Source organism: Molothrus ater, chromosome 15 (genome assembly GCF_012460135.2).
Source record: "Molothrus ater isolate BHLD 08-10-18 breed brown headed cowbird chromosome 15, BPBGC_Mater_1.1, whole genome shotgun sequence".
NCBI lineage: Eukaryota > Metazoa > Chordata > Aves > Passeriformes > Icteridae > Molothrus > Molothrus ater.
The window spans coordinates 4,930,274-4,948,381 of NC_050492.2; the positions used below are offsets into that span (position 1 = coordinate 4,930,274).

The 18,108-nt window shown below is 38.6% G+C and overlaps 1 protein-coding gene across 4 annotated transcripts in view; it reads right to left on the reverse strand.

Moving 5' to 3' along the window:
• Window positions 1-18,108, reverse strand: part of TENM2 (teneurin transmembrane protein 2) — a 737,821-nt gene that overhangs the window by 323,025 nt on the left and 396,688 nt on the right. The window contains exon 1 of one of the 4 annotated variants that reach the window (XM_036391822.2): window positions 13,165-13,706. The exons of 2 other annotated variants lie outside the window; for them this stretch is intronic. In XM_036391822.2, coding sequence (XP_036247715.1) covers window positions 13,165-13,210 — 46 coding nt within the window. In that variant the 5' untranslated portion in view covers window positions 13,211-13,706. Of the gene's footprint in view, window positions 1-13,164; window positions 13,707-18,108 lie in introns of those variants that run through there. One more of the 4 variants, XM_036391823.2, reaches the window with a different exon arrangement.

Here is an 18,108-nt window from a genome sequence, read left to right on the forward strand (position 1 = left end):
TCCAATTTGCACATTTCTGTGAAAAGATTGTTAGCTGGTCACCAACACACAAAAAATCTCAAGAACTAATCACCATTTCTTTTTTATTAATAGAATTGTAAGTGGGCAGATGATTCTTCTGCCTTCAAAACATCAATTTCAAATAGATATCCTTGGGAAAAGATCTCTCAAACTTCTCAGGTTGGACTTTTCAACTGATCAATGTGAACCTGCAGTTCCTGCTGTTTGAAACAGCAGGGGAGGGAGGCAGGAGCAGGATGACACCTTTCAATCCTGGGCCTCCTGTTACCTTAGCAGACCTTTTCAGAAAAATAACAGACATTTCTGCTGGCTTACAGCTAGAAGAAAGATAATCCTGACTCAATTAGCTTATTGGCTTTTCCCCCATGTGGTATGCCAGGATAAAAAAATTGAAAGCAAGAATTAATTTGCAGGGGGTTTCTTAGATAATAAGCTCAACCTTTCATGTTACCAGCCTTTGCATAACAAGGCTCTACCCTTGCCAAATTAGTTCTTGGAAGGAAGTTATCTCCAATGTGACCAAGAGCAAACCTGTGATCCAAACAGCAACAGATCATCCTGCTTAGCCTCCATGTGCATTGCAGACAAAATGTCACAGCCAAGTAGACCCAGAAGAGCACAGGGCATCTCCTGAAATACACCTGGGGGCAGCAGTGTCCCTGCACTGCCCACAGCAGTCAGGCATTCTGGGCCTCCATCCTTCATTCAAACCCATCCAACCCAAACCATGCAAAGACTTTAGTTCTGTCATTGAAACAAAGAACTGCTTAGTAACAGAAGTAAACAGAAAAATCACATCAGCTGCAGAAAGGTCCTTCCAGCAATCAAATTTTTTTGGGGGGTTTGAAAGGACCAGCCTACTTGTTTGGATTTCCATCTTCCTTTTGAAGTAAATAAAATGTTACTGAGGCCAGAGAGAAACAAATTTCAATTCAAAAGCACAATTACTAATTAGATCAATGATCTTCAATAGTCAAGTACACTCTTTCATTACATTACAGAAACTAGATTGCAACCTTTCATTTAAGTTATTAGTCCAGGGTTTAACAACTGACCACTAAACCTGCATCAAAGTTATTTAATTCCTGATAAAGCAATTCTTAACCTCTCTGTTTGGTTACTTCCACCTTTGCTGAGTGTTTCCCCAGTTTTACTTGACAGATTAAAATGAAAATACTGCATATGCTTTATTAGATTCTGCTCTCTTATTTGGGATGAGACATCAATGTTGTTTGCTAATTTAAAAAGCAGCTCTTTGGCACAAATGTTTTGTTTGTTTGTTATTTCCCCTCTCCACCTCTCTGGCATATGTCAAATGTTTAGACAATATGATTTTGATGGCAGATTAATTTTAGTACTTAGAGTACAAGCTCAGCTTTCAGACGCAAAAAGCCAACTAAAACAAACTTAATTGTCTTAAAGTTTGGTTTCTATATATAGTTTTAGTTTAATCACAAACATACTTAAAGCTTGTACTTGAAAAACAACCCCCCAAACACCACAAATCCACACCAACACTTCCCAGTATAAGATGCATTCTAAGTCAGCAATTCAAAACATGTAAACAAAATATAACAGTGTAGGTTTGAAACAAAAGCTGCAATGAGAGGCCTCCTGTGAAAAAGGTCTTCTACTAACTATATTCCTAACAAACTGTAGCACTACAACACATAATCCAATATCAAATCAGGGTTTCAAATTAAAACTTGGCTGTATGGGAAGCACACCACACACTTGTACTGACACATCTCCAGTGATCAGAGAGGCTGCACCACCCTGCTGGACACACAAAACAGCATTAACCAAATGGAGCAAGGCTGAAGGCAACAGCAGTGAGATCATTCATGGCTCTACTGGACATCACATCCCTGAAAAAATGAGCTTTCCAGATGGTCCTGGTTCACTCCAGCACACACTGCACCTGCACAAGGCAAACTCTGCCACTCCTCTGCTGGTCATGATGCACATTTCCCTCATCTACACCAAAGTGTGAGCACAAGTACTGCAACACTGCCTTGGTTACCATTTTGTGATTACAATGATTATTTTTAGAATACCCTTATTGTAAAACCTTGTTTATTGACCCCCACTATTTTTATACATCAGAGTCTGCAAATTAATTGGGATTTTTATCAGTACAGCTACTTTGTGATTTTTTGGTTTACTACGCTCTGAAAGGCTTTAGCCTTTCTGAAATGAAAACAAAACCAAAAATAAAAAAATGCAATATATCTTCAATCATTTTATTGTTATCACCTAGGTCCTACTGATTAGAACAAAGATTCATTCCAAGATTTTGTAGAACAAAGCTGTTTTCTAAAGTAAGCACATTTCTTCTAGCAGAATCTTGCTTAAGTTTGCTCGTAAGCCAGAAGAAAACCCTTAAAATATTTAGATACTACAGCTTTCTGTAAGCAGACTATAATTAGATTATTAACTCAAGGAAGCAGATCATACCTTCCCACAGACTTGTTTAGCACTTAACAGAACTAGACTGACCTACATGGACTCTACCCAATGCAGGGTCAAGAAGAGGGTGCTTTCAGGAGGGAAAATAGCTTTCTGACAAATCAGTTGACTTGGTTCCAGCTATAACACTGACCTACTTGTACAGCATACTGCCAGGCTTTTAAATTTCACTGCCTGTAAAATAGAACCTATCTATTCCCCAGGAAAGAAACTGGGTTGCTGGTCCCTGATTTTAGAGTTTAAGAGAACAGATTATCGATGCGCAACTCCCACAGCAGATGAATCCAGGCTCTCTCTTTCCAGCCCTCATGGGAAGCGGGAGCAATTGTGATGCTCCATTTTGGGAAGGAATGAATGCAGAAGGACCAGGAGGTAATCAATCAATTCTCTCCAAGACCCAGCATTACCAGTGTCAGAAAACTGATCTGGCCACAGAGGAGGAAGTGTGTGTGTGCAACAACTGCAAGGGCCCACAAACAATGAGGGAAGACTGCAAAGATGAGCTGATCAGTTTTTATAGAGCCCCTGATCTCAAAGATCTTGCCTCTATCAAGATGCATCTCTTTTGTTTCCCTGGGCTCTGTTGCCAAACATGCAAAAGGCACAAATAAATACAAGTAGGACATAAAAGGCTGCTCACATGACCTTTACTGATTATACTTTGAACAGTAGCCACCCATCTCTCTTCTATCAGATTCTGCTCTGGCCCTTCTCACTGTTTGCACACAAGATCCTGGTTATTCATAATAAAGCTGTTGTATTTACAGGTAACACAACAGTTGAACCAAATACAAACACTGGAGTAAACAAAGAAAAACTAGTTATGAAGACTCCAATCCATACAAATACCTTCTAATTTCTCAAATAAATAATGGTAAAGTAACTGCCCTAACAATCCATTTTATCTCTATTTGAAAAGAAAATTAATAGCTGGAAGCATCTCATGAAAAAAACTAAACCCAGCTCAACAGGGTATTGCACATCAGTGCATCAGATATTGTTTATCAGAAAAGTTACCCTGACAGGTCCCTCTCAGCTGATCTTGCAATATCTGTTTGAAATCATCCCCTTTTTGATCCTGTTGTGAAATCAGAAGCAAGTTGCCTCTAGCATTTGGAATTTAGCTGTCAAATCCATCTCCATAAAACACTTGGGGGAAAAGAAAATCATATCAGGTACTGCAAAAAATTTACATATTGCCCTCATGCACAACTGAAGGCAGGAAAAACCCCCTGCACATGACTTCTACTCCCTCTTAATAACTGGTAATGCTTCACATTCCTTTCTAGTGAAAACTTTAAAGAAATTATTCTCCTAGTAAGACTTACTATCATTTGAGGTAGGTTACACAGATCAAAATAAGCAACCATTATTTTATGTACAAAAGTTTCACTCTTACCCTACACCACTTGTTTTCTCCTTTTTTGCTTTACATTTGGTTTACACTTTTCACACTGCATTTATGGGGAAAGGAATAAGGTGCTTTCATATATTTGGAAACCAATAGGAATATTACAGCATTGATGCAATTAAATAATTAAAAAATAATGATCTTGTCTGAAGAGGTTTTTCAATATACCTCTTGGCACAACGATAGCACTTGAGAAGCCTCCTAGACCACAGCCTACTTGGCACTTATTTATCAGCTTAGTTCTGTTGTGTTTACAAAGTGGTGCTAATGAAGGAAACCTCAGGGGTTTTGGTGGGTTTTTTGGGCGTGGGGGACTGGTTCTGGCTGCAGACACTCTCCCTGCAGGAAGGAAAAGACTCCCACGGAATGATAAAGGACTCACTGTTACACTATTACAGGAGATGAATTGCATTAACCCCTGCCCTTCCCCATTGTACTTGCTGCCCACCGAAAACAACAACAGAATTACTAAAATCCCACACTCTCTAATGGGATGGTAATAGGATTCAGAGGCCATTAGGGTAAAGGCAATCCATATTTTACAGTTTAATAAGCTCTTGCTGAAGATGCTGGATCCCTCTTCAAAGCCAACAATTACTGATTTAGTATTAACAAATCCTCAACTGTCAAGACTGCAGAATGCATTCAAGATGAAGTCAACAGCTTACGGTGACAGACTTTAAAAATGTGTGCAGAAAAATGAAATCACTTAAATTGAAATAATTTGTAATTTTACAGTGATACTGGTTATTACTGTCATTTCATATTTCTCTAAATCCAGATCTCATGGTTACTCAAGTTTGCACATAATTCAGAGTTCTGTGGTGTTTGTTGTAGAAGCCAAGAACTTCTGTCCTGTTTTCTAAGCATACACCTCTTCTTGCAAAGAAATAAAACACTCAACAAAGAACTATGGGACCAACTGAGTAATGAAATGAAGTTCTCCACAATCACAGGTAATTACATAGACAATTCTTTCATATTATGATTACCTACAACTGGATTGCCTACTAGGCTGTAAACTCAAAAGAACCCAGCATTTCCTAGTAGTATGCCTTGAAACATAGAGTGAACAATACAAACTAACTCTGCCTGCTGTTTATTATTATTTAAAACCATTGGTTTATATATTTTTGAAAGGCAAATGTCCTTTGCAAAAAAAAAAAAATCATCTTATCTCTGTTTTTGCTGTATCCAGTCATTTCTCATTCCCTTATGTAACTGACTGGGGATATAAAGAACAATCCACTCCTGAAACCAAAGGTACACATCCACCATTAGTGCTGCTGGATCTAATCCCCACCTTTGCACTATTCTTTTGCTTACATTTCTTAAAAGGGGGAAAGAAAACCCCAATGATAACACATGTTTTTTACAAGTGATGATTCTGAAACTCAGGTTTGTTCCCACAAACATTAACATAGTTCTCAGGTAGGTAAGAGCCATTGTATCTAAAAATATGGACCATTGTTGTTATAATATAATTATTTCATGCCTAATCACACAAACAACAGGAAAGCAAAATAAACTATATCATTGTAAACTAACTAAACTCAAAGGCCCTGCCATCATTTCAAATTGAGTAAGCCAGTTCTTCACCATCTACAGAGGTGATGTTTTCATATAATCAGATATTGCAACTTCACACACCAGAACCAGGCTGATCTTCAAAGTTTCACGTGCTGTTTATGTGGAGACTATTAGACTTCATTAGCATCAATGCATATTCACTATTTATCACAATGTATTAATGATGATCCCAAGTACATATTTTATGACCGTCACAATGTTATGTTAAAGCATAAATTTAATACAAATGGAGCTGGTGGTTTTCCTGTTTCTGCAAAAGCAGATAACTGATGTTTGAGATCCACTTCCACAACTTCATTTTGTCACATCTAATTCTTATAGAAAGTTTTCAATACACTCAAAGAACAGTGAGAAAAGGAAACCAGAATGATTCCTGCAACAATTGACTCTGTTTAACTCACCAATTAAACAAGTTGTGTAAACTACTTTGAAAGATGTCTTCCAGAATATCTGGGGAGATCACAGAGATTTTTGAAGCATAGCTTCCAGGCAAACTAACAAAAATAACCAGAAGGCAAGTAAAAAGGGAATTGACAATTTAACTAATTCCATGACAGGGATTGTCCTATCAATATTTCACAAGGCAAAGCAGAACTACAACATGAACAGAAGAAAGATGTCAAATACCACCCAAAAAGCTTCTTTAGAGAGAGAAATGGAGAGCATATGAACCATTAATTTCTAAGGACCTTGAAATATATACATAGCAATTTAAGATCTAACTCCACTTAAATCTAACCCCATTGTTTACAATACAATACAGATGTGTCATCATGACTCAGCCTGACTCTGGAGTCAGGATTTCTTTCAAGTCTGGATAATGTACTGCTGGAGCATATCCAGACAAGGAAATGGAGCTGCAGAAGGGTCTGGAGAGTCAAACAAGTGAGGGAGCTGGGGGTGTTTATCCTGGAGAAAAGGAGGCTCAGGGGCACCTTCTGGCTCTGAACAACCCCTGACAGGAGGGGACAGCCAGGGGAGGAGCAGGCTCTGCTCCAAGGGAGCCATCGTCAGGACAGGGAGAAATGGTCTCAAGCTGCACCAGGGGAGGCTTAGGTTGGACATCAAGAAGAATTTGTTCACAAAAAGGGCTGTCAGGCACTGGAAGGGGCTGCCCAGGGAGGCGGCGCATCCCCATCCCCGGAGGTGCTCAGGAATCAACTGGGTGTGGCAGTCAGTGCTCGGGTCTGGCTGTCACAGTGGGGATCATCAGTCACAGGTTGGACTCAATGATCTTGGAGGTCTTCTGCAACCTAAAGGATTCCGTGATTGTGTGAAAACAGTTTTGAAAAAGAAAACAGAACCTTCAACCACAAGTGATCAGTTAATGCAGAAGATTTCATGTTAGGTGGTGAACAAAAATGAAACAATAATTTCTTGAGGTTGGCCATGGCTAACAGGGTAAACAGGAAGAGAAAACACATTGCCCCACACTGAGCCTTGATTTGCTTTGCATTTGACACATGCTGTCTCAAAACACCATTTTAAATTTTATTGCAGTCATTCTACAAGATCCTCTCAAAAAAGGTAGCAAGGAGATGCAATATAATGAGCTATAATACAATAATCATGCTTTGGATCTCTGTCAAGTTTCTCAGAACACAAATGAGCATTTATAAGGAATTTGCCCAAAACAAATAATTTACACTCATTTCCGCAACACGACAGACACGATTCTCCTCCATTCAGCTCTTTGTTAGCTCTGATTAATTACTTCACTTCCAAATTTCATTAGAAACATATTCATCTTTTTCTAGGTTGCAACAACTGATATGCTGCATCTCAAAGTCTCATATTAGAAAACTGAACATCTGTCCATTCCTTACATTCTACTGACCTCTAGAGACTGCATGTATATATGTATAGCACATATACATTATTTATGTCCATGCACTCACACCAGAGCAATAGTACAATAGGTTGACTTTAAAAGAAATCTGCATTCAGTCTCTGATGTTACAGTTTTGACTTTAATCCCACACCGTTCTCAGAAATGTCATCTTTCCTGCAAAAATCTCTTGTTGTTTTTTCTCCCCTCTTCTCTTTGTGTCCTTCAAACACAAACACACCACACATTATCAGTTATGTACAGAATTAGGCTACAACTATGAATATCAACATAAATACTGAGATAAACCAGGTTTCATTTAGCATTAATATCTGCTGGGGAGGGAGTATTACAGGTCAGACACACAGAATTACTGAAAAACAGACATTACTGTGTGTGGGGAGAGGAGACAGTCTCTCCCAGCTCAGTAGAAGCCTTGGTGCCCCACCAAAGGACAACATCTTGCAGGAGATTCCTCGTCTCCATTGTGCTGCCAGGGGAAAAAAAATCCTCCACAAAAGCCTGTGTTGGGTTTGACATTTAGACCAAACAGAAAGGACTGAAGGAGTTGAATTTGTCAACTAAAATCTATTCAAAATAGACACTAATCCAGTAACAAAGAGAAATGAGGGGAACAGAAGAGACTATGTTCTTCCTTAACAATGTTAGAATAACTGGCACCGTTAAGAGCCATTACTTGGTGGGACTGTGTGGTCAAATACAACAAGAGGCATTAGCACAAATATATACAGAATTAACAGGTGAAAACACAAAGGCACATTCTCCAACTGAAAATACTCAGTATTCAGGTCCATAACAACATTCCTGGCAAATGTATATTGGGTTTTCTAACACTTAGAATGTTTTACAGACAAGGCCCACATATAAGACACTTTCATATGATTATATTCCTGAAATCCCACAGACAATGTTTAGGAGAACAATCCAAAACCAGTGTCCTGCTCCAAAAAAGCTTTCTCTAAAAAGCTTTTTTGCTTTTTAAAAATGATTTATTTTTGAGGGCAGGGGGATAAAGCCCTCTAATGCAGTGTTTTACCATGTTAGAATCATATTCCATGTGATAAGAGAATCCAAATTTTATTTGATTTGGAATCAGTTATGAGCTACAGGTTGAATTTTATTAAATCAATATAAGCTATAGATAGCAACTGATCTCCGTATCTTCAAAAATTGCATGCATAGAGTAAGAATTGTGCTAGCTAAATATCTTCTACACAATACAGCTAAAAGAACTTACATCCCATACTCTGAGTTACTGCATCATTAATGAGGAAAATATATACAAACATGTCCTCTTGTAGAAGATTTTTAGGATGACTTCATTGCCAAATCCTATTTCTAGTTTTTAAAATAATACTTTTTTCCACATTTTTATTTACCTATTTTAATGGTACTATCATAGTCTCTGATATGGATGCCAGGCTCACAAATAAGTCATTAAATTACTATTATCTGCAGTACATTTTCCTGTGTACACAGCCCAGCTTTATATGTCAATAACTTGCTGCAGATTCCTAGATATATATTCCTCCTCAGTTCCAATAATGTGAGACTAGGTAAGTATTTTTAAATTTCAAATGGGCTTAAATTAAAATACACCGATTCACATTTTTGATGTTGTTTATATATAAAAAGCATCCAGAGACAAACCTAGAAATGCACTATTGCTGCTTCTGATAAATATGGCACTGAACTCAATTGTGGCCAGAATTACTGACCCTGTGTAGCTATTCTGAGCTTTCAGGAGTGATATCCTAAAGAAAATTCCAGTATACAAGTATGCTTGCTTTTCTCCTCGTGACTTTGAGAACTGAGAAATACAAAGATAAAAGTTTATTCCTTAGGGCTATATTGTGTCATAAGCCTTTAAACTGAATTTGCCAATGTTTTCAACAGGGAATTCTCTTTAGAAACTGGTGACATATTACAATCTTTTAAACTAAATTATGTACCATTTCATTGAATTGACAAGTCTGGGAGGAAGGTACGAGAACGTAATTCTGGTGATTTTCTCACTGGAAAAAGTCAGGCTTATTTTTCTGAATGACACAGAATTTTAAAAATGTCAAAGTGCTCATGAACTTTTGGCCATGGCCAACTGAGACACAACACTTAATGGCCATAGCTAATGGCCCCTAAAACAATGGGAACTACTAAGTTGGAAAACAACAACTACTCCCCGTTCAATAAATACATTTAGTGTTACATTTCCTAAACTATACTCATGAAATGCAGAAAGATTTCACTTCCTCTGCATACCAGGTACACAGACAGTTTTCTGAAGGTTAAGGAATTACCTTAGCATGTACACAGTTGTGTGCAGGCACAAATTGAGCAATAAATTAAAGAAATCCCTATTAGCAACAGCAAACCTATATTGGAAATAAAATCCCAAACCAAATCAACAACAACAACAAAACCCCAATCAACCTAAAGCTGCTCAGATTAAAAACATTTTGGCACATGCATCTGCAAACCCCATAAAAACACTAAATCTAAGCCACAATACGTAAATAGCATACAATGCTAATTACATGAGAGGTGACTGAAGAGATCTGCCACCCATTTTTCTATGTGCATTTTTTTCCCAATTATAAGCCAAAGTTGAAATTTTCTTACACATTAAGCAGAATGCAAAATAAAAGCATGCACCTATGTATTATAAAATTCAGTCAAACATAGTAATTTTAATTCTAAAAACTGAGATATCTTCTCTAAAAGGTCTTCAAACAATTCTTGTCTTTTTTAATTTAAGGTACACATAAGTACAAACCAGTCGCACACAGAAAGATCATATTTTTAGCATGACTAGCCTAAGTTTTGCATATTTATCCTGCTTTACATGAAAAGCTAGGATTAAAGAAACACAACACACATTAGTGTTTTGAATTTGAAATCAGTTACTGTTGACGATCATCTCCAAAAATAAGTATTCCCACAGATAGAGGTCAGTGGTTGCCTGAAATTGCATCAGTTAGTGCCTGTATACTAAAATCCTCCACTCCTTTGGGACTGCTTTATCATTTTATCAGATTAATTAAACCAGTAGTTTTAGCATAGAACATCACAGTTTACTATTCACACATTTGCCATTAGGTGCTTACAATTTATTGATCTGAGGCTCATCATAGGGCTTCTCTCAGAATTTAATCACATAAGAAGATGGTAACTCACAATTGTTAATAGATAAAAAAAGCACACATAAAATATCTTACAAATTAAGAGGGGGTTTTTTGTCTTTTACTGTGTTGATTTGGTAAGGTCTTGCTATTCTCAAAGGAAAGCAACTTCATGGTATTAGAACTCAAATTTTGAGGTGGCATGCATTTATTTATCTTATTATCTTAGTTTATAATTAAACACCTGCATTTTGTGGCTTTATTTAAAACAAAACAAAAAACAAAACAAAAACGCCCCTAACTTTCAGGGACGTTCTTTCAGCCCTTCCTTTAAGAAAACACACATCAAACATTGTCAATAACAGTGATAAAATTTGAAGAGGTAAGGAAAAACTAAAAACCTTTAGAAAAGACACATGGTTGTATCTGCATGTGCCTCATATCAGCACGTGTCTCTTCAGCTTTTCAGATGGAATAGCACCTACAATAATGATGTAAAAATTTTTGATCCCATATTATGGAACTACCAACAGCCTTGAGGTTTTTCTTTGGTTTTTGTAATCTCACTGCATTTCTTTCTCTAGATGAAGTAATCTTAACTTTGCTCTCCAGCAACATCTACTGGAACATCAGTAAAACGCTGCTATTTCTATTAATCACCCATTTAACATCGAGTAGGGCAGAGTTAGCAAATGCCAAAAGCAGAGATAAATGCTCTGCAATTCAGATCCTGCATTCTGGGCTCAAGCAGATCAAGGTGGCTCAGCTTCAACCTTCCACTTTCCTGCCATTTCCTAAGGACCTAAGTCTTCATGACTAATTCCTACCAAAATTCATCTACTATTTATACTCAGATATACTTTAAGTCACAAAATACCATTTAAAGTACCACATTACATCCAGAACTTCTATTTTTGTCAGAGAAGTTACTCCTAATTTCAGTTTGACCCAACATGTGCCTAAACAGAACTGAAGCATAAAAAGAACTTGGAAGAACATATAGAAACATTTTGAAAGGTGAAACAGAGCTGGAGTGGCAATTCCAATGCCAAAAAATAAACAAGTTCAGCAAAACCATTGCTAAAAAGTAAAAATATACACAGAAAAACAGTGAAATATTTGCAAGTTCTGATTACAAGCTTTCAGGAAAAAAAAATTGTAAAAAAATAAAAATCTGTGCCTTTGTATGAGGATGAAAGTGCACGATTAACTACCACTGAAGGAAGGAGCAAGGCTAGAAGCCCCCTTCACCAGGGGAGGCTGTGCTTCCCTGGGGGCTCAGTCCCCCTGAGCCTGTGCCTGCCCCAGGCAGCCCCGCACACACACCCAGCCCTGCTGGGGCACTGCAGGCAGCACCCAGCCTCGGCGGGAACCTGCATCAGGAGCAAAGTTCTCAGGTGAACACATGCATTTCACTCTGCAGGGTGCTCATCTGTAGGGCTGCACCACGACACTGTGCCCAGCCATCGATGTTGATGACAGCGTACCAAGTTAGCTTCTCCCAGCTCTGCTCAGAGCCAGCCAGCAAGTGCTCCACTTCGCAAATAACTCTGATCACTACAACAGCATTTGCTTCCTTCCCGAGCCCTAATAATGGTCCAACTCTCCTTGACTGCCTGCTCACTCTTCAGTGTGACAATGAAATTCAGAATAGCACTGCTGCTCAGAATCCCTTCCTCCTATTTTGAGTCAGTTTGCTGATACAGAGAGCAACTGTAAAATGCAGGGAGAGGAAAAAGGCACTAAAGCCGGTGATGAACAGAAACAGGCGTCCCAATAGTTAAATATTCCAGCTGTGAATAAAAAGCACTTACTAAAATTATTTTTGCCTTTTGAATCCCTATAAAACCTTAATGTATTTTTATAGAGAATAAAAGGGTACTTTCCCAAAACCACAAACCCTTTAGGCTATAGAATTTTATATTATCACGAGACTTAAGTTCATAGGCTTTGCCTGATAAATTAGCTCCTCTCAATAACTGTTAAACAGAAAGCCCTTTATTGTAATCCAAGTGCACTTGTGGACAGCACTTTCAGAGTTAACTCCATTTGACAACTGACATAAATCCATTATTCTAATTTGGTGATTGCTTTACTAAACACAGATGCATTTTATGAGTTTTAGTCACGTATTTCATTCAGGATGCTACTTAATCTCAATTTACAAAACATAAACACGAAATAGGTTTTACAGTATGTCTGAAAGGGTATAGCTATTCATCCGACAAAACGCCAGGCAAACAAACCATATTCACCTAGACCTAAACTCAATGCTAGATTTTACCTTACACAATAAATAGTAAATAAGTAAATCATTTTTTAAATTGAGCTGTTGGAATCAAATTGCAGAATGCAAGCTCCCTGAGGGTTCTAAGACTCTAAAGCTTTTCTTACACTGAGATTTCAGCACTGAATTTAACCTTAAGCGAAGTCCAGCTTTCACAAAAGCTGGCTCTCTGATTTATTTTGATACACAGAGAAAAGGGGGGCGGGGGGGGGAAACAAGCAGTCATTGTGAATACAGGGCTCTCAGAACCCCATCTCTAATTCAATTTCCAGCACAGACTTTACATGTTAAACAAAAGGAATCTGATACCACACCGATGCTGCCTCTTGCTGCAGTTGCCTGCCTCAGTTACCGAAGGCTGAAATCCGCCGCTCCGAGCGAGCACTCCATAAAACATTGGGATTCAGACACTTCTTACCTGCCTCAGTTGAAGGCTTCCTTCCCTTGTTAGCAGTATGAAGCATCCTCCAGCCTTCCCAATCCTTAGCACCGGCCTCGAATCGCACAGCCAAGTCCCTTTTTCGCAAGAAAACGCTTATTGAAAGTGATTAGTTTTTGTTGTCCCTTTTAAGTCCCTCCTGCGGGAAAAAGCCGGGGAGCGATGTGACGCCACCTTTTAATCTTGGGCGAGAGCGAAAAGGCAGAAAAGGAGCGCTCGATCAAACTGAGCTTCACACATGACTAAAACTCGGCGGAGAGGCTGCGAGCTCTGGCTGAAGCACCACTAGGCGTGAGTGTAAGAACAGAGAAGAGGGGAGAGTCAATGAAATGTGACAACGTATGTGCATCAAAGACGGGCAAGAGGGAGAGAACAATGAGAGAGGGATCGCGACAGCAGCGAGCGAAGGAGGGAGAATGAGAACGGCAGGCAGAATGAGCCGGAAGAAAAGAGGAGAGTTTCGAAGCAAAGAATTCGCAGAATAAAGCCAAAGTGTCTGGCAGCTTCTGTTTTTATCTCAGTGAGCATGACATACTGCCTCTCTCATTTAGCAACACGTTCTTGTCTCTTCCAGGTTTGAAAACTGAGATAATCACAGTGTGTGCCTGTTTGCGCCTGACTGGCACACTTGTGTGCAGCGTACCTGAGATGCCCCCCAACCAGCTCCTGGAGATGCATTTATATGCAATTAACTTCATATATTCATTAGGAGAGACGCCTCCCCCTGTCCCCCCAAAAAACCAGGAGCTGCTAATTTCTCATTAATTTCCAATCTAGTTTAACTGGCAGATGGAATTCTACTTATAACTACTAACAAACTGCCACTGATAAACAAATGAACTGAACAAATGTTTAATGTTGATAACTGAGTTATCATAGCAACGAAACATATTAGCCCGGATAAATCTGTTTTTATAAAAGGTATTACAGACACTTAATTTTATTAATCCTGGAATTTCTAGATGAAGTTGCTCTAAAGTGGTCAGAGAAGAAGAAACTTGACCCAGGACTAACATTTTGAAAGGAATGCATCAGACATATGTTCATATTTCCAATGTTTTTTAAAAATTAATAACAAGCTAAAGCCCAAATTTCAAATTTAACTTTGAATTCCCATTAAAAGAGATCCACACATTTAGTCCTCATACAAGTAGGGTTCATTTTCATGCAAGATGGGGGTGGAATGTGCGTAGATTGTTTTGGTCTTAGGTTGATTGGAAGGTTTTTTTTCCTAACTACAGCATGTAACATCAGTGCAGCCTCTGTGATTTGCTTTGTTCATACCATCTACCTTTACATGGTCAAGGGCAAATGGGCTTTTTGCCAACTGGCAATTGGTCAGCTGGCCCAAAGCACACAAAGTCCTTGTCTGCAGAACTGCCACAAGCCCACAACCACACTAGGATTTACATGGAGCCAACATGAAATAGGAAGAAACCTTAAAACAGATATTTTTCTTTGCTGCAGCACCCTATTTGGACTAGTGGATCCTACCACATCGACTGCATTAGGGAAAAGGAAAGAAGGTAAAAAATCTGGATCTAGCTGTGGACTGTGCAGAAGAGTGCTCATGAAAGCCACACAGTGCTACATTCTGGCATCTGGTCTGAAGGTACTCAGGTAGACTAAAGGAATATTTCAACAGCTTTAAATAACTTGGTATCCTCTTTTGTAAGGGTTTTCTAGTTCCAGGGAGGAGGTTATAAAGAGGAATTCAAAATCATTATCAGGGAACCAGGGGTCAGTTTCAACCCAGGGTAATTCCATATCATTATACCACAAAACTTGTAAGAATTGATGCTTTTCTGTGAATGTTTGCCTTCAGAATCTCATCAAAAACCATCACAGTAAGATCTGGACAGATGGAATCCAGTCTTCATATCTGTATTGCAACACGTGCAAAACAACTCTTTTAAACTTGCAAGCCCTAACCTATTGAAAAATTTGTGATTTCTGCAGCATTTCACCTCTTTTTTTTTTTTTCCCCTGGAGACTGGGAATCCACTGACTTAAATACAGATCCATTAAAATCAGATTCTCACTAACCTTTTTAAGCAACTTTCATCACGTGAACTTAAAGTTACCATAAGGACAAAAATATTCATTAGAACAATGAGCTTTTAAATCTCTCTGTATGTGTATCAATGCACCACTAGCTGACCCAACACAGGAACAGTTTGCGTGATGGATCAAGAATTCCTTCCTGCTCCGCTGCTGTAAGGAGTCCAAAGGATTCCTTACACCGTTTTAAAGGTCTCCTGTTTTATGGAAATTAACACCACCTGAAATTTCAGGGGGACACAAAGATGAGGGAGAAATAGAGATGCGTGAGTTTAGTTATTGCATTTTTTCCCAGAGTATTATTAGTAAATACTCTAAAGGAACTGCCTCACTACCTTCTGAAAAGAAAACAAGCAAAAATAAGTCCCAAGTGCTGTAAGAAGCTCCTCTGCTTAAAATAAGTAACAGGAACAATTAGGGGAGAGATCTTTCCTGTTTCCCATTCATTTTGTATTTTCTCACCCTTACTTGTAAATTGCTTTTCTCATGCAAGTCTTGATAAGAAGTTTCCACATCTCTTACAATGTACTGATTATATCCATGACAACAACTTTCAGGAAATGCAAACACATACATACGTACTTGTAGAAGTATTTATTCACTCTCACAGGCCTATCTACAAATTCACAATGGAATCAAATGGCTGCATTTGCATCCAAGGTCAACAAAACACTTGAAAACATGCATGCAGCTTGTTTGTTTTCATGAAAGGCATAAGACTGTGTGGCTAAAACCAAGCATGAGCTTATACATTGAAGAAAATAAATTGTTTTCTATAAGAACTGACCTTGTGCTCGAACTAAAAGCGTTTGGACACTGAACTGCTTGACTCCTTACAGCTCCAGTGAGCAAGGCAAGTCATTCTCCTATGGAAGTTACTCTATAAATCAGCCACATTTCCATAAGACAGGCAAGGCTTTGATGAAGATGAGTGAGAAAACTCTATTTTACTGCTGTTAAATGTGCTTCCACTTAAGCTTCCTCAAGCGGTACTGCAGGAGCAGACCAGCACCACACCATTACAAAATAACTACACACAGAAATGTACTAGCAATGCCATTTTGTGCGGAGATGGAAATAGCTGATTTCCAGACCTTTTCTTACACTTTCACCATTACAGAGAAAATAACTAAACCGGAGCTTTCCCCTCAATCTTACCTGAAGAAGCCAGGTTTGAGTTTAATCTCAGAAAACCTCTTGGTACCATACTTGTCTACTCTGCCAGCAATCTGGATAGTTCTGCTGCGTGTTTTAGTCCACATGCAAACACACCCTCAGTGACCTCAAACTTCTGGAGGAACAGAACAATTTCAGAACATTGACCACACTGCTGTGTTCCAATGGTGCTGAATCCAGCCCCAGCCCCCACGAACCTCTCAGGAAAACACAGGGCCTCACATGGGGCATCACAGAGCACACAGTGGGGAAAGAAAGTGGCAAATGACTGGGAAAGCACCCACCCATCACAGGGGCTCCTGGCCAGAAACTCTCACTGCAAGTCCTTTGGAGTTGAAGGAAAAGCTCTGGTTTTGCAGAAGAGCCAATGACCACTTTCCCTTGGCAATATCCTTCTCTATTTTGCATCTAGCAAAGCCTTTCTTTGCCAATTATCTATTATTTGGGTGACACAAACACAACATTAATTTTTCCAGCCTTTTGATTTTGTTTCCTGTGTTTCAGACCTCAAGACAGACTGTCTCTGAGAGCATCTATTTTTTTCTTTTTTCAGTTACATCTGTTGGTTTAATAAAACGTACCACCTTCATCTCCCAAAGCCCTGTTTCAATAATATCTTTGGATCTCTAACACCACAAGCATTATAAAATTATAAGGGCACTGTGTGGCCCTTCATCTCTCCCCAGCCTCCACTCCCTAGAATGGATCTGTTCTCTGCTCTGAGGGAATACAGGAGGAGCACAAGGGCTAGAAGGAAGGCAGAGCATACAAGAAAATCCCTTCTGTCTTAAATTGCCTAAATTTAACTTCCCAGCACCCAATTTACAATGAGAAATGCAGTTGGTGTGGTAAAAGAAGCATCAGGATCAGACATAATTTTAGTGGTGAGAGGCACAAAATAAAGACCTTGCACAAGCCTAAGCTACAACATCCTGGCAGGGTGAAGAAAAACTGTGATGCTATTGCTGCTATGAATAATAAAACCACTTAAACTCTGCTTTTTGAGCATAACTGCATACATGTGATAGCATCATTATAAATTAAAACTGTTTATGACCTCCATTTGGTCCAAACAGTACAACCTTACTCACTATATGCATGGTTGAACAAATTGATCTACAACTGCCTGTGTTACATGATAGAAGGGATAGCCAAGTGTTCTGAAAAGGAAACAAAAGAAAACCCCAGCAAAAGCAGCTTGTAATGACTCATGCAGATTTCTTAATGGCTACTGAAAATAATCTTTGATTCCTATCATTGTCTACTCAGTCAGTGATAATAACTAATACCTAAGTTATTATTTTATTTACATAGTTAATTTCTAGTTTTCTATATTCCATAAAAAAATAAGTGTTCATATGTTTTGAAACCAATCATTTCATGAATGAATGGAAATCAGTACTTCTATAAATTCTGCTAAAGTACTAAAATAGGAGATAATCAGTATGTTCTTGACTATTTGGGGACAGAATTTTCAAAGGACATTAATTCCACCCCACCCTTGTATTTATTTGTAAAACCAGGGAGGAATACGCATTAAAATGACATTTCAAGAGTCAGACTTCTGTAGCACCAACTTGTTGTCTGTGTCCTACATTTCCATTTAGATTTTTTCTCCAATTATAGTCACATGCTGAGGCCTTTCAAGAATCCTCAGTAGCTCAAACAATTCCTGAAGTATCTCCC